The sequence below is a fragment of the Mustela erminea genome, chromosome 18 (assembly GCF_009829155.1).
Source record: "Mustela erminea isolate mMusErm1 chromosome 18, mMusErm1.Pri, whole genome shotgun sequence".
NCBI classification, from domain to species: domain Eukaryota; kingdom Metazoa; phylum Chordata; class Mammalia; order Carnivora; family Mustelidae; genus Mustela; species Mustela erminea.
This window is the reverse complement of record NC_045631.1, coordinates 54,184,290-54,207,718: the sequence shown is the minus strand read 5'-3', so window position 1 is coordinate 54,207,718 and position 23,429 is coordinate 54,184,290. Positions and strand designations below refer to the sequence as shown.

Sequence of the window (23,429 nt, the reverse complement as noted above, 5' to 3'; positions counted from 1 at the left end):
GCCTTCTCCTCTCCTATATTAGAGACACATATTTTATTTTTTATTTTTATTTTTTTTTAAGATTTTCTTTATTAATTTGACAGACAGAGATCACAAGTAGGCAGAGAAGCAGGCAGAGAATGGGGTGGGGGGTGGGAAGCAGACTCCCCGCCGAGCAGAGAGCCCGATGCGGGGCTCGATCCCAGGACCCTGAGATCATGACCTGAGCCGATGGCAGAGGCTTAACCCACTGAGCCACCAGCCAGGCGCCCGAGACACATATTTTAAGTGGAAACTTCTGTTTTGAAATTATTTTTGCCTGGATTTTAAAAAATATCTTGGTGGTTGGTTTTGGTTTTTTGTTTGTTTTGTTTTGTTTGCCCATGGAGGTGATTCTACTCACCTTCCCTCAGTGACCAACATCAGCATGTTTGGGGAAAGCCCTCTCAGGGCTGCTTACCCATCTTCCTCAACCCCGTCAGGATCCTGTGCCTCTGTGACCCATTAGCAGAGTCCGAGGGGTTTCCGCGGATGCCTTTCGAAGAGAAGCTCAGTCCCATTATGGTCTCACTTATCTGTTCCTATTGGAACGTAGGCTTCACCAGAAGCTGTGACTTTGTCTTGTTCACCAAGGAGCCGCAAAGTTGGCAGTCCGTAAGTGTTAGTCACATAAACATGGAGATCAAAATCAAGATTTTGCCTCATTAATGTAGAGACCGTCGCATTAAGGAGTGACCAACAAAGCACAAAGGTGACATGACTGTCTTAAGGTCCGTCGGGACTTCAGTCCGAATATGTTGGGTCCCCTCGACGGGCACTGTTTCCTTCTTTGCAGGTGCTTTTGTTTGGATCGCGTCTCCTTTGGATCTCATGAGAACCGTGAAGGTGGTCAGTTCCTAAAAACCTTGACCTTGTTCCTATATGTAGCAAGGTCACCATCCAAGAGAACCTGCCATGTAGCCTTCTTGGGACGGTTTTGGAGCTGAGTTGCTTGTGCCTTTGCCCTGCGGTGATGCAGCGTGGCCTGCCCCCCTTCCTTTCCCAGGATGTGTTCTTCCCATTTTTAGGATCAGCATCGAACGGTCCTCAGATCCCAGGGCTTTTGTCATCCCAGAAGCTCCACAACCAGAAAGCTCGTCGTCTTCCTTGTGAGGAGCCCCAGCACTTTTGGGACAGACTGGCCGGCTGCCCGGGCGGCTCTGAGCTGGAGGGGTCTGGGGAGCGAAGGTGGTGGGGTGTTACAGTGACGGCACTGCTTCTTGTTTCAGGGTGCAGCAGAAGATCCCCCGACGGCCCTGGCACTGAACTTCACCCCCGCGTCGCTGAAGAAGTCTGACACTGAGGGTCCCCGGCTGCTCTTCCCTGAGAGTGAACTTTCCATCCGGATAGGTAGAGCTGGGCTCCTTTCAGGCAAGCTCCCTGCAGACCCTGGGCTGGGTCAGGCAGCCGAGGTTCAGGCGTGGCGGCAGAGGAAGAACAGGGGAAGGGGCCCGTGTTCTGTCCTTTCCAGACATGCGACTTACCCTACCGTGGCACAGGGCCCGGCGGGTAACTGGCCCCGTGTCTTCCTTCCCTGTTGCTCTCCAGACCACCTGCAGGAGCTCACAGGGCCTTCTCTTTGCCTTCCCAGCCAGGCCAAGTGGGACCCCTCTGCTGGGACGGGGCTGATTTGGGTGACAGCACTGGCATTAGTCCCTCCGTCTCCCCCTGTCTAACAGACCCCGAATGCTCCTTTCCATCCACACGACTTTCCTCTTTTTGACACAGCTGGGAAACGGTGGCAGCCAGGCCGTGTCCCACTGACAAGGGGTGGAGGGTACCCTGGGAAGGGGCACATGGTTTTCCAGCGTCGGGCAAGACCTCCCCTGCTCGTCTTATCATCACGCTCGTTCAGGGCATTTGGCTAATTGAAGAACCAGTTAGCACGAGGAGAGGTAGATGCCTTTCTTTCCCTTTGAATTTACTGAAGTCCAAGGCTGTGACATGTATGCCCCCCGCCCCCCTCACTTCCTCTACGGACTGTGGACTTGTGGCTAAAACCACTGAAAAGCTGTCGAGAACGGGTGGCTCCTCTCCTGCACAGGGTTCTGTCTTAATGAATCGGGGAGAGACAGACGGGTGTACGGGCATTGTCTTCGCGTTAGTGTTCATGGGAGGAGAGCCCTTTCACGTTTCCACGCTGGGATTTGAATTTGATCTTTTTGCCACGTGTAAACAAAGGCGATCTCTAGACCTCAGGGGGAGTCAGTGCGCCAAAGTCACAGTGATGCCGGTTCTCGCCGAACTGTGTTCCGACTGTGTCCGGCATGAATCGTCCATGCGGACCTCGAATATCTTCCCCGCTTGGGTTGATCCTCATGCCTCTTACGACTTCCCCGGTGGGACGTAGTCAGGAGGTGCAGACTCATCTAACATCGGCTCCCGTATGGGAGGGTTAGCGCGAACATTCTGCCTCCGACCCCAAGCACACATGCCATTCATATTTGAATCAGAGCGACGTAGGTGTTTTCTGCTGTTCCCCTTCTACTGGAGAGTCAGGAACTATCCGGAGACCAGGATGGAGCCCTGTCCTCCAGGAAAACTTGCTATTTGCCATGCCGAACCATGGGAACACAGAGGCAGAAGACTTCTGTCAGCCCTTACTAGCTGGCACTCCTGTGTACCCCTCTGAAGCCTTTATAAAAGTTCTGATTCTGAGCCTTCTCTTGGATGAAAAGGTTGGCCAGATTTTATTCCAACCCCCCAGTTCTTTTTTTTTTTTTTTTTTTTAAATTTTCAAGGCTATAGCGGGGAGGTTCAGAGCCTGTTAGTCAAAAAAGGTAAACAGTAGTGCTCCCTTGGATAGCCTTGTCCAGTGCAGCCAGGAGAACGTAGGGCCCGAGGGAGTTGGCCCTGTAGGAACGCCTCCCGGGACTCTCGGATCTTCTTTGCAACCCAGGGTAGGGGGGGAAAGTGGGGGGCTGTGTGGGAGGGAGATGTCCTGTCCTCTGCTGAGGACATACACCTAGTCAGAGCTGGTGACCGGGCTGCCCTCCCTTGCCATTGCTAACTTGTCAGATGTGCTCCTGAGAGCATGGAGGTGGTTTGCCGAGCCCGAGGGTGCCCAACTATCTCCAGAAGGTCGCTCTTCTGCTCACCTGGATGCACCTGTGGGCATCAGGCAATGGAAGGCTCCAGAGCAGAGAAGGGCCATTTGCTGACCCGCAAGCAATCGAGCCCAAAGATGCATTATTTATGCTCTCTGGGTTTCCCCGCAGCGGGCTGTCAATGGAGCACGGAGATCGGTTTGATGGGTATTTAGTGAATAACATCGGCCTTTAAAAAATAACATTGGCGCTGCTGTTATAATGTTTCATAATTGCTTCAGCAGGAGGAAAAGCCAGAAAAGCCGCACTGTGGGAGAGAAGGTTTGACTGCTCTGAGCGGCGGCAGCAGCCCCACCGGGCTGGGGACAGTGTTCGGGAGATACTTTCCTATTTCTGTCTTGGTGCCAAATGTGTTATGGTATCAGCTGTTCTCAAGGCTGGGATCTTCGGGGGCTTTGCTAGACCAGAAGTTCTTTGAAAACCATCAGTCTCTCTGTCTCTTGATTCGGCTACTTCTTTATCTCTCGCCAACTAGTTTTCTTTTAATTAAAAAAGGAATCACATGGATTCAAAATAGAAAAGTAATTTTTCTCCCAACTTCGAGCCCTTTATGGTCCAGGCTTCCATCTCAGGCACGCACGCCGTTTCTAGTCCTTTGTGTGACCTTTCAGAAATAATATGGTTTTCCGGTCATGCTTGGCCCAGTGTTTCTTCCCTTGTGTTCTTTCGGTGAAAACACCTTCCCATTCTTGCTACTGGCCATGATCTTACTTACTTACTTTGTCCCCTCTTGGTGGCGCTATAGGTTGTTTCCAGTCTTAGGCTTTTATAAAGAATGTGGCAGAGAGCCTTTTTATAGGTACCTCCCTGTGGGCAGAAAAGTTGAGTAAGTTCCAAAAATTAGGCCAGAAGTTCTATACATCTAGGGTCCATGAATGCTAACCAAAAGGTTCATGTATCTCTTGACATTTTATGCAAAATAATGTGTTTTTAGAAGCCACAGGTCTATACCATCCATCACACTTCTAATGGCTCCTTGACCCTGATGGTCATCTAGATCTTGGGGAATTTTGTTTTTTTGTTTTTTGGGTTTTTTTTCCCTCAGCTTTCCCCATTCAGCTGCCCAGTTGGATTTTTATTTTTATTTTTTTACTGGCACTCCCTCTAGGTTAAAGAAGGGTAGTAAAAAGTGAATCAGTCCATTCTTTTACTCATTGTTAACTGCCCATTTCAATCTGTTGTTTGTTCTGAGGGAGGATGTTGAAACTCTTCTTCAAGAATGAGGTTGGTTTTTTGTTTGTTTGTTTGTTTGTTTGTTGTCCATTGACCCATTAGCTTGGCAGATGGAGAATCATAATTCTGTGTATCTGTGGAAGGAACAGGAGTAACCTCATTTTCCAGTAGAGAAAGTGGTAGATTTAATTTGGGGAATTATTTCGTTACAAAGTGGCACCCGTTTATTTTCCATAAACCTTTCCAAACCTTGTCAAAGGGGTAAGTGAATAGGGAATTGAGTCAGGAAAGCATAAGCTTTAAGGATCTCTAGTTAGAAATAGATTTTTTCATAATGTCCTGTTCTTTTGTAATAGGAGAACTTGCCCAGCAGGAATAATTTTCACTAGATACACTGGCCCATTAGAAGCCACGTTTTGCAAAATGAAACCAGCACAGACCTAGTGTTGGGTGGGTTTTAGGTCTGCGTGGGCGGCCATCACCAGCCCATTGGCAGCATGGGTTTGCTGTTATCTTAGTCTAACATCTCAGATTCCTTCTTGGTTATGCCACTGACTTGCTGGGTCATATCCTCCTGTGGAGACAGAACTGAGCTTGGGGGAGAGGCTTTGCCTCTTCCCACTCAAGGTTCCCACATGCCTGACGCCCAGATTAGCACCCCGGGGGGCTTGCGTGTCCAGAGCCAGAACGGAATCCAGCTGTTCTCCGATGCCTTTGTCCTTCCTCAGGACACCCTCTTTTCTCCTCCAGGTATCCTGCTGTCCCCTTTTAACCTTGGGCTCTCCCCTGTTTTCCCAGTTAAACATCCTCTCTTAGGCACCTCTGGGAAAAGATTGGATACAGCTGCTAAACACTGAGGTATTCAACAATCCACAGTGTTTTTACTCCTGCTCGTGCATTTGCATTTTAACTGCAGACAGCTTCTCTAGCTGGGTAATGAACCTAGGAGGTAGATTTTCATGCTGGTTGATCTTTGGAGGATTCTCTTTTTCCATAGATACGGGGGTACCTGGGGAAGGCACCGTGCAGGGAGAAATCCCCTCTTGCAAGACAGCTGCCTGTTCTCTCCGTAAGCCCATCCACTTGTGTTCCTCTCCCAGCTGCCAGATTTCTTTGGCACTGAAACTCCTTGGCAGTAACTTAATCCTAGCAAAGCAGAGAGGACTTACTTAAACAGCTTCCAAGCTCCTGTGACAACCACTTCTTTCTTCTTCTATATCTTCTGACTTTTTGAGTCTTCCTTGAAGAAGATGCTCCTTCTGTCCCCAGTGGAGTCAAATTTAGTTAACTGAAATCTGTCAAGAGTCAGAGATAGCTCCTAGGAGAAATTCTGAATGTTTCTTTGTAATCAGGTCTCTAAAATCACATGTTTAGGTTTGTTCCGAGAAGTTTCTTGGTGACTGACTTTCGATCAGTAAGACCTCTAAAGATGAAAGAACAATTTCACGGCTTTTAATGTAAATCTAGTATCTTAGCATGTGGTTTTAGCAATTAGACTATCCCCACTTCCCCCCACCCCCACATAACTGGTTGGTGAGGGGACACTTGCAGGTCTTCTCCTGGCCTAATTGCGAGTTGTCTGGGGCTGGGAAGGTAGGCAGGTCCTGGCACTGCCACCTCCCTTCTGGACCAAGGCCTGCAAGCTGGGTTTCTTCATTCAAAGGTTGGGAATGAGCCACACCTGCTAACCCACGGCCACAGCACTGGGGCTATTAAAATACGCCACATCCTCATACAGGGAAATAGGAAAATATTTTGCAGAAGGACAAAGGGCAAAGTGTTCAATGAAAAGAATCACCAGGAGCGCTTGGGCATCAAGGATGTTGAAGGAGGAAGTCACAGTGAGGAGCCAGGACTCTGCATGGGTGGGACGACCGGTCGCATGTCCCCCCTCCTGGAAACATCCCTAGGTGCATACATCTTATGGATCCCTGTGCTTCTGGAGAGTATCATATGTCAGCTAATACTGAACGCTCAAGTAGCACTTTTCTTGTCTGTGTGCCTTTTCCTAAGCTGGGCAGTCATTTGGGGTGTGTGCATTTTCACAAGGCCTGGGCTTAGAGGCAGACTTACGGCAGTCTTCAGGCTGCCATAACGAAGGCCCACAGACTGGGTGACTTAAACAGCAGAACCTACCCCCCCACCCCACGTTCCGGAGGCTGGACGCCTGAGGTGGCAGCTGGATTGGTTTCCTTGGAGGTCCCTCTCCTTGCTTTGTAGATGGCTGTTTTTTCCCTGGGATCTCACGCGGTCTCCCCTCTGTGCTGCAGTGTCCTTACCTCTCCTTACCAGTCAGGTGGATTAGGGGCCAGATGAACTCCTTTCCGCCTACTTTTGAAAGATCCTGTCTCCAAATCCAGTGACATTCTGGGGTACAAGGGTTAAGGCTTCAACGTAGGAATTGGAGGGGCACACAACTCTGCCTGTAGCAGCACTTCACAATTTTTTAGAAAAGGTCATCTTCCTCTGGCTGGTAATCAGCCTACAGGAATACCACGCAGCAAGAGAACGGGGTTCTCCTGGTTTCCTTCTGCCTCGTCTGTTAAACTCATAGCTGGACGGGCTGGGGAAGCAGAGAAAGGGGTACGGAGCAGGGCTGAATGAAACTGAAAATGCCCTCGGGGTCAGCACCAAGAAAGTCAGTCGGGGTGATCTGAAGTCTGATGGCCCGAAGCTGCTAGCAGGTGCACCATCTGTGCTTAATGAACTTAAGGGGGCGGGACAAAGCTGGCCGTCCCGCGAAATGATAGGCTCGGGTGTCTTTGGGGGAGATCAATACGAATGCACACGTGAACGTGTAGACATGCTCTCCTACAGAATTCACCTGCTGCGGCTGCCATGATGTCGTCCCCCAGACTGGTGGCTGCAAACCGCAGGCATCTGTGCGCTCTCCTCTCAGATCCAGGGATCGGAAGTCGGTGGGGCCACGCCCTCTCCTAAGGCTCCGGGGGCGGGGCCTTCCTGGGCTCTGATGACTTCCGGCAGCTCTGACATTCCTTGGCTTCTCGCTGCACCCTTAGGTTTCTACCCGCTGTCAGCTCATGGCCTCGTTCCCTGCGTGTCTGGGTGTGATTCCCCTCTTCTTTCTCCTGCAAAGACATGGGTTGTTGGGTTTAGGTTGTTGGTTGAGGACCCACCTGAAGCCAGGGTGACCGTCTCTTAACTAATTACATCTCCGATTCCATCTCTATTTCCAAGTAAAGTCACATTCTGAGGTGCTGGGAGGACGTGGAATCTGGGGTGGGGGATGGGGGGCCCTTCTCAACCCAGGACGCTGACCAGCCCCCGCCTCTGATCACTCCTGACCGGCCTCCAGGATCCCCTTTAGTCTGGAGGGGCTTGTGTGTCATGCACCAGTGAGGAAGATGGGAGAAAACGAGAGGCGACAAGAGGAGGCTAATCCTAGCACTAATAAAACCCCATTTAATTCATCAGGAGCCTGTGGAGCAGCTGCTGGGGCTCTTTGTTTGAAATATTCATTACGTGTCTACTGAGGAGTTAGGGATACTGTCTCCTTATGCAAAATTTAACATTTGCTGGGCTAGCAGGTTCTATCATATTTATAAGAGTTCTGACACATTCATTTCAGCTCATAAGTCCATTACACTGGGAAATGTGTTTTTAATGTGCTTTTGGGAAACAGAGCAGACAAGTGGCTTGGGCACTGCCAGCCACCCCCCCCCCCCCCGCCCCCCGTTAGGCTACTCCTGCCAGGCTTTTATTACCCGGAGATGGAAGGGGCTGCTGGCAACCCCAACCTGGGCTCCCTTCATGCCCTGTGTTTCGTTTTCCGGTTGGGATTTTTTGCAGACACCCCTTAAGCTGGAGAGAAGCACAGGGTAGCGCTTTGGTTGCAAGATTTAAGGTCTTCGGGAGTCCCTCCGTGTATGCACTCCTATCTCCATTGTTTGTTTATCTTTTCCTTGGGCCTGTTATGGAAAGTGCCTAAGAAGGAATGGAAGCTTGTTGTGAGCCTGTGGACCTGGGAGGGGCCACTCACAGAGACAGACAGCCTTGGAGAAGCAGGCAGGGGCTGCGAGGGAGTGGGAAGAGTAGGGTTCCAATCCGTGCAGTCAGCACCAACAATTCTGGCATCTGGGATGGGGACAGTGCAATCCTGCCTTAAAGAAGAGGAGTCCGTGCTGAGCTCCATCCCTCCCGGGCGTTCTTTGTTAGCATACATGGTATGTCTGACCTCCCTTCTCTTTTTTTTTTTTTTTTTCTTTTAAAGATTTTATTTATTTATTTGACAGAGATCACAAGCAGGCAGAAAGGAAGGCAGAGAGAGAGAGGGGGAAGCAGGCTCCCTGCCGAGCAGAGAGCCCGATGTGGGGCTCGATCCCAGGACCCTGGGATCATGACCTGAGCAGAAGGCAGAGGCCTTAACTCACTGAGCCACCCAGGCACCCCCGACCTCCCTTCTCTTAATTCAGCTTGTGTGCATTATGTTATTTTCTCCCCCATTCTTCTCTCTAGTGCGTTTCCCCTCCTAGGGCTAGAGAAAGAAAATAGCTCCAAGTGTCTTAAAACTAAATCAATTGTCTCAATGAAACGATTTCGAGGGTTGTAGCATTTTGGAGCTGGAGCTATTAAGGGATGTGCCAGTGACTTCCTACTTGATCAACCCAGACAGAACTAATTCACAGGGTTCTTTGACTCCTTGATTATCAGAAACTCATCATCAGCTGCTAGCGGAGGCAGAGGCGATCACGGGGGCAGGGAGGGAGGGGCAGGAGAGGATGCATAAGATGTCTCTTGCAACTCTCAGATATGTTGGACCAGATGTCTACTGTCTTATCGAGCAGATCAGTCTTCTCTGGTGATTTCACAGCACTGATCCTCAGCAAACTTTGGTGCAATTTGCTCAAGTCAACTGTAGTAAACATTGACAATGTTTTTTTCTGGTGGGGATGCTCCTGTTGTGCATATAAAAGCAGTTAGGAGACATTGAGCCCTGAAGGAGATTCAGATCTTCCTGGAAAGCCAATGGACCATTTTATATGATTTAATGAAACATATAGAAGCTTCTAACAGTCCCATAAGTGGGTCTTGAATATGTCCTTGGTGCTCCCACGCAGCGCCCTTCATTTTGAGTTATTTATTTATTTTTAGAGAAGGAGTGGGGCACAGTTTGAGGTTCAGCTTCTTCCATATGGGTGTTCAGTTGTTGCAGCACTATGTATTGGAAAGACCTTTCTCCACTGAATTGACTTTGTGCTTTTGTAAAATATTAATTGACTATATTTGTATGGGTCTATTTTTGGACTCTACATTCTGCCTCTCCAGTTTATATGCCTCTACTTTTACCAGTATCACACTCTCTTAATTATGGTAGCTTTATTGTACATCTTGAAATCAGATGTACTGATTTCAGTTCTTTATTCTTTTTCAAAATTGTTTTGGTTATTCCTTTGTCGTTATATGCCAATTTTTAGAATCAGGTTGTTAAAATCTACAAAAAATCCTGATGGGCTTTTGGTTGTGATTGCACTGACTCTATAAATCAGTTTAGGGGAATTGACATCTTAATAATATTAGTCTTCTAGTTCATGAACATGGTATATCTCTCCACTTGTTTAAGCTGTCTTGGATTTCTTTTATCAGCATTTTGTGGTTTGCAGCATATATATCCTACACATATTTGGTTAGATTTTTGCCCGAGTTATTTCCTTTTATGGTGCTATTATAAATGATACTGGATTTTAAATTTTGATTTCTAATTGTTCATAGCTATTTTACAGAAATAGCATGGACTCTCGTGCATTAGTCTTATTCCTGCAACCTTAGTAAACTCATTTATTAGTTCTAAGAGGTTTTTATGCAGATTTCTTGGGATTTTCTTTTTTTCTTTTTTTAAGATTTTATTTATTTATTTGACAGACAGAGATCACAAGTAGGCAGAAAGGCAGTCAGAGAGAGAGGAGGAAGCAGGCTCTCTGCTGAGCAGAGAGCCCGTTGTGGGGCTTGATCCCAGGACCCTGGGATCCTGACCTGAGTGGAAGGCAGAGGCTTTAACCCACTGAGCCACTCAGGTGCCCCTCTTGAGATTTTCTATGTCCTATCTGTGAATAGTGGCTGTTTTATTACTTCCAACCTATATGCATTTTATTTCTTTTTCTTATCTTATTTGTACTGGCTAAGACTTCTAGTACACTGTTGAATAGGAGTGAGAGCAGATATTCTTGCCTTACTCCTAATCTTAGGGAGAAACTATTCCATTTTTCACCATTAAGTATGGTGTTATCTATAGGTTCATGAGAGATGAAAGGCATACATATTTGAAAAGCCACCTGGATCCTAAGAGCCGTCACAATACAGAACTGATACAGAGTTAGAATGGGTCAGAAAATAGGATGTGTGGAGGGACTGGGTTTGAATTCTGACTCTACCCCTTAGCAGTAGACCTTGCACAACCTTCATAACCTTTTCCCCCTCAGTTTCTCTCTCCAAACTGGGGGTAACAGTAATTGCCTCATGGAGCTGCTGTGCACCTAGGTGGGGACGATATGTGTAAAATGCTTAGAATAGTGCTTAGTGTTCTGTATGCTTCAGTGAATATTAGTCATCATTATTCTAGAAAGACAACTGCTCAAATGGCCCAAGAGCTCAGGATGCCTGGATGTGGGACTTTTTTTTTTTTTTTTCTTTTTTGGCCCAGATTGTGAAGATGTTGCTGCCCATATTAAAAACGACAGGAAGCTTTCAGGTTTACACATGGATTCTCCAGTCACTGGGCACATTTGGTTCTATGATGCTCTCAAGGGGCTTAGACAGAGATGTCCAGCATTTCCATTTGGTGGCCACATTGGAAAAGAACAGATTAGCCCTGAGCTGGAAGATGAGGTTTCTCTGAGGAAAAGGAAATCCCTAAAGAAATTCAAGAAGTATAAATGTGTGGTTAAGGAAAAATATACCATTAGATAGATGTGAAAAGTTACAGAGAACTGGGAGGTGAGGAAAGAACGTGTGTGTGTGTGTGTGTGTGTGTGTGCGCGCGCGCGTGTGTGTTGAACAGCTGGATAGAGTCAGGGGGTGTCTTGGGCTTCCTTCATTAGCATAGGAATGGACTTTGCCCACTTTCCCTTTTTCTCTGCCCAGGACACAGAACAGTGTCTTAGCTCAGAGAACAAAAGTGGAAGTGGTTAAGCACTGGGCCTGTGAGGGAGGCTGAGCTGCCCGTCACTGGAAGGATTCAAGTACAGGCTAGGTAGGGAAGTTATAGAGCAGCTCACTGCGCAGTGTGGAAGTTTGGGCTGAGCAACTGCTGAGCCCGCTTCCTGCTCCAAGATTCCTCGTCCCTGACCCTCCCAAGGGCACCTGGGGTAGACCTCATCTGCCTGATGGGCTCGTGGCACCTGAAAGTCTGGGGCAGCAGCTTCTGGCCTGAGGTCCTGGAGCCTGCTAGTGGGAGTTTGGGCACCAGCCCCCGGGCAGTCTCACAGGTTAGCAGGAACAGCATGAGCCTGGCCATCAGGGGCTGCAGGTGCCTTCTCTGGGCTCAGCTACCAGGCCTGCGCTTCCTGCCAGGTGTTGCCATGGCAACCTCTCCCCTCCCCCCCCCCACCCCCGCAGTCCAGCAGTACCTCTGAGCCTGGTTAACAGGACTGCGTCTCCCCTCGTCTGTTTGCATGGCATCTCGTCTCGTCTCTCCTGGTCTCTCTCACGCCCCTCTTCGGACCTCAGCCTTGGAGCATCTTTTTTCATGCTGGCTGCCCTCCTCATCTCCTCTGCCCTTCCCTTTCCTCTCTCTCTCTGAGGCCAGCCCCTCTCCTGCTCTGAGAACGGGCAGTGCTTGGGGAGTCCTCTCGGGCTCCATGGCGCGCAGGGGTGCCTCCGTGGCCCCAGGGCAGCCCTTCCCGGGAGTGGCAGCAATCCAAAAAGCTCCTCAGAGGCACTTGCTTCCCTCTGTGTCTGGAGAGACTCGCGGGCAGCTTCCTCCCACCACTCTCTGGAGAATCCCATCTGGGTGAAGTTCTCCCCTAGGCCTTTGCTTTGGGTTGGCTTTGCAGAGCAGAAGCCCATTAGCTTGCGATGCTGATTACACCATCCACGTGATCTATTGTCAGGGTCCCTGCTGTATGTTTGGGGTGGACCCCTGTGAGAGTCTAGATGCCTTCCCCTGAGGTTTGTTATTATTTATCCTGGAAGCCATCCTTCTCGGTGACAGTGCTTCAAGCTGCCCATCATCCAGCCCTACTTGGTTAGAGGTGTTAACCACTTCATGTCATAATGGGCTTGTTGCTTCCATGTCTGCTGTAGTCAGGGGAAAAAGCTTTGCCATATTAATTTTCTCTCCTTGCAGGGTCTTATGATCCAACACGACACAATTCAAGGTGTCGAATTGTAGCGCGCTTCTCTCCTTTGCACGCCCTCCCAGTCTCAGACTGGAAAAGAGCAGCGGGGAGGTGGCTAGACTCCGAGCTGGCAGCTAACAGGATCCTAGTTAGCTGGCGGACACTTCAGAGCCCAGGCTTGCTCGTGGTTGGATCACATGGTCCTGCCGACCAGCCAATTTTCAGGACTGGGCGCAGGGAGTGAGGCCTGGAGGGGTGGGGTGGGGGGGTGGGCTGCGCACTGTTGAACACCAAAGGCAGAGAGCAGGAAAGGCTACAACCAGAAGCAGATTGAAACGGCTCTCCCAGAACTAATGAGGCACTCTTGGCTTCCCCACCGGCCTGCTAATGGGCAGTTGTGGGGCTCTGAAAGCTTGTTTAAAATTCTGAATGCAGAAGGCCGCACGGAGGCAGGTTTTGATCACACGACCTGAGCAGCAGGACAGGGCGTTTTCACCGCAGACCTGTGATCCGAAAGGCTGGTGAGGAGAGCTCTAGCTGGGGGTGGAGGGGGCTGTGTTCTCCCTCCCACCCTCATTCTGCTTTTAAGTTAGGTGGGCAAAAGTCAGAGACATTTCCCTCTCACCCTGGGCATATGGGGGCTGACAAGGGCGCCTCCTTGCCCAGGAATGGAGTCCAGAGCGCTACACGTTAAATGCAGAGAAGTGTGTTATCTTCACAGCACAATGTCTTTTTTGAACCAGTTGGTAATTACCTCCTTTGATCTGGAGGGAGCTTAACAGAAAGGAAACCCACAGTTCCCAAGGGTTCCAAGACCCCCGGGTGCCCCCCAATACTAGTGACTAGCAAAGGGGCCCAACACCAGTTCTCTCCTTTCAGAAACAGAGATGCGCCTTTAAACTCAAAATGTAACACTTCAGTTGTTTGAAAAATTTTAAATTAAATAGAAATGGCGGCTCAGAATCAGGTCACGGTTCTTCTAAGGTTTCCATGATGTCTGTCTAGGTTCTCTGAAATAGCTGTTCACCTCTTATTTATTTGGCCCCTCACATGATGCCCCCTCCCACCCCGACCCCAACCCATCATCCTCAGGACATCTGTCTTGATTTGGTTTTGTGGGGAGGAGGTCCCTGGAGCTCCTGATGAACGCCATACGCTGTTGGGTTATTGGCAGCTGCGGGGGGGACGGTTCTCTGCGGGGGCCACATTACATGTTGCTTAGTAAGCCCTGGTCCCCAGCCAGCAGATGCTGGAGTGCCCCTTAGTCAGTGTGACAGTGGTACAGAAGCATCCCAGATGTTTCCAAACGTCCCCCGGAGCACTGTGCACAAGGGAGCAGACAAGACAGAGCAGGCTGGGTCTTGCCCAAGGGTGCCAACTCAAAGAGTCTGAATTGCCCCTGGCTGAGACCTGCTGCTAGCAACCCTCTCCCCCAAAAAAGTGCACCTCTGTGAATTCACAGACATTTTACCTTTGATTTCCAGCATGTCAGGCCTGGCTTAGTACAGTGTCTGGCACACACCAGGAGCTAGAGGCATGGCTAGTGACTGAGTGAAATAAAGCCCATTCGTTGTTCTATGTGGTGGTCAAACTTCCCTCCGTCTGCATCACCTCCGTCTCGAAGGGATCTTGGTCTTGTACTCACACTTGCGGTGCAGATGGTAGGAAGCTGGGGTGCTGCTAGGGACACTGAGGCTGTGAGATTATTGGCATGGACTTGAGGAGGAGAGAGATGAAAAACCAGCAGGTAGGGTGCTGAGGACCAGGGGTTCGAAGCCACACCCTAGGCTTTTTGGTGTTAAGAGTCTCAACCTCAGCTTGCCCCTATGCACTGCCCTGTTTGGCTTCTCTTTCCTTCCATCCCATGCTCTTCTCCGATCCTAACCTCTTCATGGGATGTTCTGGAATTGGGTGCTGTCCTCAGAGCTTGGAGTAAAGATTCCCCATTATCCTTCTGTTTCCTTATCTGCCCACCAGGTTTCTGGTCTTGGTGCTGCAGACTCACTGTTTTCCTTTGGCTAGGCACTTCCATGTTCTTCTTCTTCTTCTTTTTCACTGGTTCATTAGATTTGTTCATTCATACTCCGTCAAGCCGACCACTCTGCTTGGCTGAGTCGAATTCGCGAACTTGGTCTCTCAAGGATTGTGGGAGAAGCAGCTGCCTAAAACAGGCCGTTACCCAGCAATAACAAATAGTCATACTACAATTTTGATGCTTGATTTCTTTTATAGTCCCTGGAGGGTGGTTATGGTTGTCTAGGAAAAAACCTGATCATTATACCTGAGATCCTTTTCTTTGCAGGAATCTTACCATTGTTTCTGGATTAATTGTACCTTATGGAGAATCAGATGGTTCCTTCTTTTGTCAACCCATGTTCTTTGGACTAAGGTATAGGTGTCAGGAGGGTATTGCAAATGCTCCCTTTCGCTAATATTCTCTGTGTGCGTGAAGGGGGCACGAGGCCCCTCTAGAGTGTGTGTGCGCACACAGGCGTGTGTTGACATGCCTATGTGTGTGTGTATGTGTATGCCTGTTGACATAGATATTTCTGGATAGAATTAAATATTGCTCTACGTAAGCAATGAAATTGCCTATTGATTTGATAGACTGTTTGGGTCCGATGCACCTTTTCCCTCAAACCTGATAGGAGCCCGAAACGTGACTGACTGTTCACAGTGTACCTGCTAACATGATTTTGGGCAGGGAACACGACTACACAATGAAGTTGGCTTTTCCACAGGTCCTGGTCCATGACCGCTCACTTATGAGATCAGTATGCTATTTTCTATAAGCTTTAAAATCACTAGAGTTTCTTTTTTCTTTTTAATAATAAAAACAGTGTTTCTGAAGTTCATGGACTCCTTTCCAGTTTCTGTAACATCGGTAAGATCCTCTCTAGAATATGTGCTGAGACATGTAGACCTAAGAACAGGGTGACAGGCTTGGAAAGGTTTCCATGAACACCGGTCCACATCTGGGATTGGGGTACCACATATTGTCACCTGCAGGAAGCTTGGCATCCAGAGCTCTCTCGGTGTTGGGTGCTGTTCAGATTAGGATAAATGGTCTCTTCCGTTCAGCAACTCGGATCCTAGCTCCCATGGCATATCTCTGTGCTACCAGAAGACTTTGAGTCTGCTTTTCACCCCACCCCGGTCTGTAAGTCTCCTGGGGAACTGGGTCAGGAGCCAAAAGAGCCACTAGGGTCCACATGCCCATGAGCTCCATTCTGAGGTGCTCCTAGATCCCCTTCTTTTTTTTTTTTTTTCTTTTTTAAGATTTCATGTATTTATTTGACAGAGATCACAAGTAGGCAGAGAGACAGGCAGAGAGAGAGGGGGAAGCAGGCTCCCCGCTGAGCAGAGAGCCTGATGCGGGGCTCGATCCCAGGACCCTGGGATCATGACCTGAGCTGAAGGCAGAGGCTTTAACCCACTGAGCCACCCAGGCGCCCCTCCTTAATCCCCTTCTGAGTCAGAAGTAACAACTGATGAAAAAGTAATACATTGACACATGAAGAGACAGTACAGGACTGCTCTGAAGGAGTGAGTTTGGACCCCTCTGGAAGTGATCGATTTGGGATGATGGAGCTACACCAGAGACTTCTAGAAGTTTCTTAGGGACTTCTTTGGGTTGATTTACAATCCAAATTTACAATCTTGAGTTTAAAAACAAAACAAAACACACGAAAAAAAACCCAAACAACAAAACCCAGTCTATTTTTGTTGTGATCGGGCATGATCGTAACAACAGCAGTATTCTCAAAACATTTTTCTTTCCCCAAAACATTTAAAATAATGATTCCAAAGCCAGAAAGGCTCAAGGGTTCCCAAGGCACATCCGTTCCCTGGCGCTGGATTTTCAGGCCATTTTCTCATGTCTGTTTGGCCTTTGTGGCTTTCGCTGGCCTTCCCCTGGTCTCTGGAGTTGTCGAGGTTGGTGAGAAGAGAGAGGAGGACAAGCTCTAGATCCAATTTTTTTTTTTTTTTTTTTCCAAAGCATGGCTGGTTTAAAAAAAAAAAAAATCGTGGTTTGAATTCCTGTTTTCAACATTATTAAGTTTCACTGCTAGATGACTCACAGAGATGATGGCATTTGCTCAAAATTTGAAGAAGCATTTAAATAGAGACAAGTGTGCTCTAGGCTCCTTCCCAGGAAAGATGAAGATTTAAAGGCTCGAGGGCCCACATACGACTCCAGGCATTTTCCTTGCCTTAGACTGTGTACTGCCAAGACTTTTAGCGTTGACTTCTTTTATCTGAGCGTAATAGTCTTTAAGAGTCAGCTTTGTCTTGTGCGGAGCCACTCTCAAATCTCAGAGGCTTTCAACCACAGAAGTGTGGTTTGCTTTCAGGATGCATGCAGGCTGTGGGTTGGCTGTGTCTCTGCTCCACCTGTCTTCGCCTTCAGGGTCCCAGCTGAGGAAGCACCTCCTTGTGGGACATGCCCAGCATCACGGTAGAGGGGAAGAATGCAGAGCTGGTGGAAACAAGGCATGTCTTGGAAGAATTCTGCTCGGGTCTGGCGTGCACCTCCACTCACGGTCTGTTGCCCAATATATCATATGGGAACACCTGTCCTTGTGCAGGGAGATGTACTTGACATTTAGGGAGGCACTGCATGTCCAGGTGGGCAGCTAAAAATCCGCTAGAGGGGAGACAGGCATGAATCAGTGCGCAGGTGATACAGTTTGCTGTGGTCTTCCCTTTCGGTCACCAATAAACATTTCCGTTCCTTCCATCCACAAAATAAATTCAGTATTGACCCAAACAAAGAAACCTCAAAATTCTCATCCAGTCATGGAATCCAGTGTGAATTTCAGGATTTAAAAAAAATTTTTTTTTATAAACATATAATATATTTTAATCCCCAGGGGTACAGGTCTGTGAATCGCGAATTTCAGGATCTTACGGTAACTTTCAGGTTCTTCCCCAGGTCTGGATTCTCTTGAATCCAGTTGCTCTTGATGATTTGGAGACTCCCCAACTAAAGTTTGCTGTCTGCGTGGATAAAGAATACAGGCTTCCACTTAGGAGGAGGAAGAATGGCAGCCATGGAGCCATCACTGACGCACATCAGTTTGAAATCCTGTTGGACAAACGTGAGAAGTCTGGAACGTGTGGAATGTTCTGGAGTGGGTGTGTTCCTGCACCCTGGAGGAAACGCCGTCATTCCCCACGGCTCTAGCCGTCTCACTTTGGGAGATCCTTCCTTCCTGATGGTCCCCTTTGGACACATCTGAAAAAAATAGGCAAGCGTATCCCTTCCTTGGGGACCCAGCAGCTTTCCCAGCCTTCTTCCCGCCTGTAGAAATTCGGGACCCCTAACGTTATTTCTCGGTGTCCAGTGGTCACCGTCTCTTTCATGCTAGGGTGGTGTCTCTCTGGATAACATAAGTCGTTCTAAGTCATTTTCAGTTTTTACTTCCATTTCATTTCAGTTCTTCCATGGGCCAGTCACCACACCCACAGTCCTTTTCCAGACATACCTCTCTCTCTAGATGTAATTACAGGCACTTTGAGCTAGGTCACGCATCACTCTTCCTCTGGACATTTTGTCCAGGTGCAGAAGGATTTGTCGGTGGTGGAGTGGGCTGGGGGTAGAATGGGGACTCGGGGTGCCGGGTGCAGCCCCCGTTGGTCACACCTGGCCGTTGCTCTTACACCTTCCGCCTGGAGGCCGTGACCTTCTCATCCTCTCATGTTCATTGGCCCCAGCAGCTCACGTGCCCAGCCTTGACAGTGGGACGAAGGCAGGTGGAGGCGTTGAGTGGGGACGTATAATTCCCCCCTGCCAAGGGGAGCCTGGAGGAATTGTGAACACAGATTAGAATCTATGACCAGGCCCATTCAGTGTTCCGGATAAAATGAGAAGAAAGAGCGGAACAATGACACCAGAGCTCATGATAAAGTCATACCCATCTCACCAAATAAGCGAAATTTGGGAGAGGGGTAGTTTGGTAGTTTCCTTGGAGGGAATTTTTTCTTTTTTAAGATTTTATTTATTTATTGGACAGAGAGAGATCACAAGTAGGCAGAGAGGCAGGGAGAGAGAGAGACAGAGAGGAGGAAGCAGGTTCCCTGCCGAGCAGAGAGCCCGATGCGGGACTCGATCCTAGGACCCTGAGACCATGACCTGAGCTGAAGGCAGAGGCTTAACCCACTGAGCCACCCAGGCGCCCTTTGGAGGAATTTCTTTTAGGTTCCCTCCTGCTGGTGATTTTACTCACAGCGTTCCTAAAAACTGCCCTAGGGAGTGGTCACGTATTCATGTCTGTGAAGGTACCCAGCGCAATGGGTGTTTTTTTCTCAAGATCTCTCTCTTTGGGGTGCCTGGGTGGTTCAGTCGGTTGGGTGGCTGACTCTTGGTTTCAGCTCAGGTCACCGTCTCGAAATCTTGGGATTGAGCCCCACATATGGCTCCATGCTGTGTGGGGAGTCTGTTGGGGATGTCTCTCCCTCTCTCTCTCCCCCCCAACTCTGCCCCACTTGCACATACGCACTCTCTCTAAAATAAATAAATAAACCTTTAAAAACAAAAAAGACCTCTCTCTTCTCCCCCTCTACAGTGCGCTACCCCACCCGACCTTCTGGGACTTTCTCCTTTGTTAATTCTTTGATAATAAGGATGTGTTTTAAGATGAACAAGGAGCCATGCACCGTTTGTTTCTAAATCTCACTTCCAGCCCAGAGCATGGTGTGTTTTGGGTCATTAAATCCACCTGGACGGTTGTCTGTTGAAGTGAGAGGAGCCTGTAAAGTTGATGAGAGTCTTAGGATCATCAATGCGAGACTCCGCTCTGGGGCGTTTGGAAATTTGTTGGCGGCATTGCTCCTGAGGCCTGCCGGATGCTTCTGCCATCATCTGAGACCCGAATAATTACTCGGCTGCACTGCCCAGCCCCGTGGATGGCGAGAGAGGGCGAGAGCTTCTTGTCCTGCTTGTTGTTGTAAGATCCGCGGAAGTGGAGCCTTGTCTCTGTTGGGAGGTAGCGTGCTAATGTGGGAGACTTTTGGACAGTCCTAGATGGGAATTCTTGGAATTCTGGCTGTGTCTTCACTTATCAGATAGGAAAAATAATACATGATGCACTGCGACAACGTGTAAAATGTGTAAAGGGACTAGCACAGCACTTGCCAGATAGCACAGTTTACAGACTCAAAGACTCCCTCATTTTTGTATTTTTAGCATCTCTGAACTTAATCTTTGTCTTCCATTACCGATGGCACGTCATGGGATTGACATACTGCGTAAAATAAAGGTGCGTTGAGGTGCAGAGGGGACGGGGAGCCTGTGGGAGAGCGCGTGCTTGGTGAAGAGAAGCCAGGTGCGCACGGACTTGGGAGTACAGTCTCAGTGGCTGGGCGCAGGTGGGCTCTTGGGCTCTGTCCCTTGAGCCTGGCTCCTAGTCCAGTTCGGGCTGTTGCATTCCTGCCCAAGTACAAAGGCGAGAGAGAGAGAGAGAGGATGGGAAGAGACATGAGAGATGGGAGTGACATCCTGAGAAGTCACTGTGGCCGCTGGCCGCGCTTCTGCTGCGGGGTCAGCTGGACATGACTGCGTCTCATGCACGAGGCCCAGATGGGTGGACTGGGAAGGAAAAAGAAGCTGTAGTGCTTGCCGCCTCCACAGCGACGGGACCTCAGTGCAGCTCCTGGGGCTGGCCTGGGGACTTCCGGAGACATGTGCACGAGCCTGGAGGTGCGCCTCAGCCCGTGTGGCAGGAGTCAGTGACGCGTGGTTATGTTTATGGTTCGGGTGATCACATAACGTTGTAAGGTCTGTTTTCCCCTCCCGCTCTAAGGTTTCGAGTGTGCATGTGACTGCGGGTGCAGCTTACGGCGTGTCATGTCTTGGAGACGAAATGTAGTATTGAAATTAATGAAGCGCTCAAATGCAGTTAACTTCAGGGCTTGCTAATTGACTGAACAGAAATTCCTATTGTTCCAAAGGATGGAGTGGCTCCCGCCTGCGATCCCCTTTTGAAAAGCAGAAAGCTGGATCTCTGGGCGTGCGAGTGTTCCTGAGTGAGGCCAGACATGTGCGTGAGGCTCTCCGTCGGCAGTACCAGACTTCAGCATATGGTTCTGTGGGTGTAGGTGGCTGGTTTATGTTTGCCCAAGGAGACAGTGGAGGTTTCTGAAAAATGTCTCCTTAGCAGACTGGAAAAAAAAAATGAATTCAGGGCATTTTAGTTAAAACAGTCACAAAGGGGGGGGCACCTGGGTGGCTTAGTTGGTTGAGCACCTGACTCTTGATCTCAGCTCAGGTCTTGATCTCAGGGTTGTGAGTTCAAGCCCTGTGTCAGACTCCACGCTGGGCACGGAGACTACTTAAAACAAAACAAAACAACAGTCACAAAGGTGTGAATAGAAGCCACTTCGGTAAGAGCTGTTCTGGGCCGCTGGGCCGCTGGTATGTGGCTGCTTATCAGACTGGCTCAGCTTTTGTCCACTGCCAAGATTAATAAGGTGCTAGCATGTGAGTTAGTGGTGGGGTGATGTGGTATGGGGCTGGGGTAACTGGAGAAAGGCTAATGTGGGTGGCCTTGGGGAGTGGGGTGCCTCATTAGTCCTGGTGGGATTTTAATTTATGGAGGTGACTAAGTGCTAACCCTCTCTGCACTCTTCCTTCCCAGAGCCAAGCTCATTTTCCTGGCCTCTGAGGTCTAAGCAGCCTGTCCAGCCTTGGTTTATACCCTCTCCCTTTCATTCACTTTGTTCCAGCGATTTTGGCCTTCTTCTAGTCTGCGAAACACTGAGCTCATTCCCACCACAGGGCCTTTGCACATGCTGGGCCCGCCCTAAAAATGGATTTTATCCATTTATTTGACAGAGAGACAGAGATCACAAGTAAGCAGAGAGGCAGGCAGAGGGAGAGGAAGGGAAGCAGGGTCTCTGGTGAGCAGAGAGCCTGATGCAGGGCTTGATCCCAGGACCCTGGGACCATGACCTGAGCCAAAGGCAGAGGCTTTAACCCATTGAGCAACCTGGTTAGAAGGTCTGGCCCTCCATCCTTCTCATGGCTGGCTCCCCTTCCCCTCCTACACATTAGCTCCTATGTATGAGCCATCTCTCTGTGTTAACCTATTTCTCGCTCAGTCCTTATTCTCGTGAAACAGTCTTGGTTATTTTTTTAATGACCTTCTGTCCACCTCCCCTATGAGCATGTTAAGTTCCCTGAGGGTGAGGGTCCTGTCTGTCCACCTTTTATTTTTCATGTTGTATCCTGGGGCCGGAGGAGTGCTTCACACATAGTAGGTGCTCAGGGAATCTTTGTTCAGTGACCGAGTGTAGGACCCAAAGACCAGTCTGGTTCATTCACTGTCTTTTCTGTACAATATGTACTATGATCTCAGTTCTTCCCAGAACACGGCAAGGCACTGAGGTGCGAGGTGACAAAGAGCACGGGATGTTTACAAACAGTGTTTCAGTGGAGAGGTTTTGAAAATATGCTCAATTTCCAAATCTATATGATGGGGGAGGTGGCACTCTATCTTGCATGGGTGGGGAAGATCTGTTCCTAATGGTGCAATTACTCTGTTATCTATTTATAAATGGCTTTGAATACACGTTAAGCAAGGGAGAAGAATCTGCGGGAGTAAAAGTCCCGGAGAGACACAGTGGGAGGCGTGGCTGATAGGGTGTGCGGCAGAGAAGGGAGGTTGAAAAACCAGGAGACTCGGGTTCTACTCCAACCTCCCACAACAACCACCAAAGATGCTTGAGTAAAGTCGCTCCGTGGACCTCAGTTTCCTGATTTGCAAGTATGGAATTTGGCCCAGATCAGTGACGTTTCTTCTTTGCCCGTTTGGCCCCATGGGGGACTCATGGATGTTGCAGACCCTCTCCCCTAAAACATACCCAGGTATACAATTTTGTCCCCTTAGGATCTGGGACAGTTACTGGACTTTAGAAGCCCAGCTTGTGAACCTGGACGAGCTCTTCCTTTATCGTTTTCCAAGTTGGTCTCCCCAGAGTACGTTCCATGGAGAACCTTCCGTTGGATGCTAATTGATGAGATGCCTCGGTTCAGCTCAGGGGTCCCACATATGTGGATAAGATGGTGGATACGTGGCCTGACTGGTCTCCCATGGCTTGGAGAATGTGAAAACATCCCTAGTCATCCTTTAAAGTTTGGGAACTTCTCTGGTGAGCATCTGTTCCTGCCTTAGTAGATCTGGCCCTGGGTCAGCGTGGGTCTGCTACCACAGAATGAATTCTGCCACCATTCTGGACTGCATGTTTGTGTACCCCCCAAAATGTATATACTGAAACCCTGGTCCCCACTTTCGTAGTACTGGAATTTAGGAGGCAAGTAGGTCATGAGGGTGAAGCCCGCACAATGGGATTAGTGCTCTTAGGAAGAGACAAGAGAGAGCTTGCTTTTCTCTCTGCCCTCCACCATGTGAAGGTGTAATGAGAATGTGTGGGGACATTGGGGGGTTCAGTCAGTTAAGCGTCCGACTCTTGATTTTGGCTCAGGTCATGATGTTGGGGTTGTGGGATCAAGCCTCACCTTGGGCTCTGTGCGGAGCATGGAGCCTGCTTGGGGTTCTCTCTCCCCTCTGCTCCTCCCACCCGCCGCCCCAGTGCACACTGTCTCTCTCTTAAAAAAAAAAAAAAGAATGTCTGCAAACCAGGAAGAGGGCCCTCACCGAGAACTAGATCTGACGGCACCCTGATTTTGGACTTCCAGCTTCTAGAAGTATGAAAGATGAATGTTTGTTCTTTCCGTCACCCTGTGGTCATTTGTCTTTGTCATTTCTGACTAAGATAGACACTTTGACCCCTCGGGGCACAGATCTCACCCACATGCCGCAAGCCGCCATCCTGG

At 49.1% G+C, this 23,429-nt stretch overlaps 1 protein-coding gene across 6 annotated transcripts in view; it reads left to right on the top strand.

The window, feature by feature from the left end:
• The window catches only part of SLC39A11 (solute carrier family 39 member 11), a 321,511-nt gene that overhangs the window by 100,318 nt on the left and 197,764 nt on the right, over positions 1–23,429 (top strand). For 5 of the 6 annotated variants that reach the window (XM_032322348.1, XM_032322349.1, XM_032322351.1 and 2 more), the window contains one exon: positions 1,248–1,389. In XM_032322348.1, coding sequence (XP_032178239.1) covers positions 1,248–1,389 — 142 coding nt within the window. The remainder of the gene's footprint in view (positions 1–1,247; positions 1,390–23,429) is intronic. The other variant, XM_032322350.1, reaches the window with a different exon arrangement.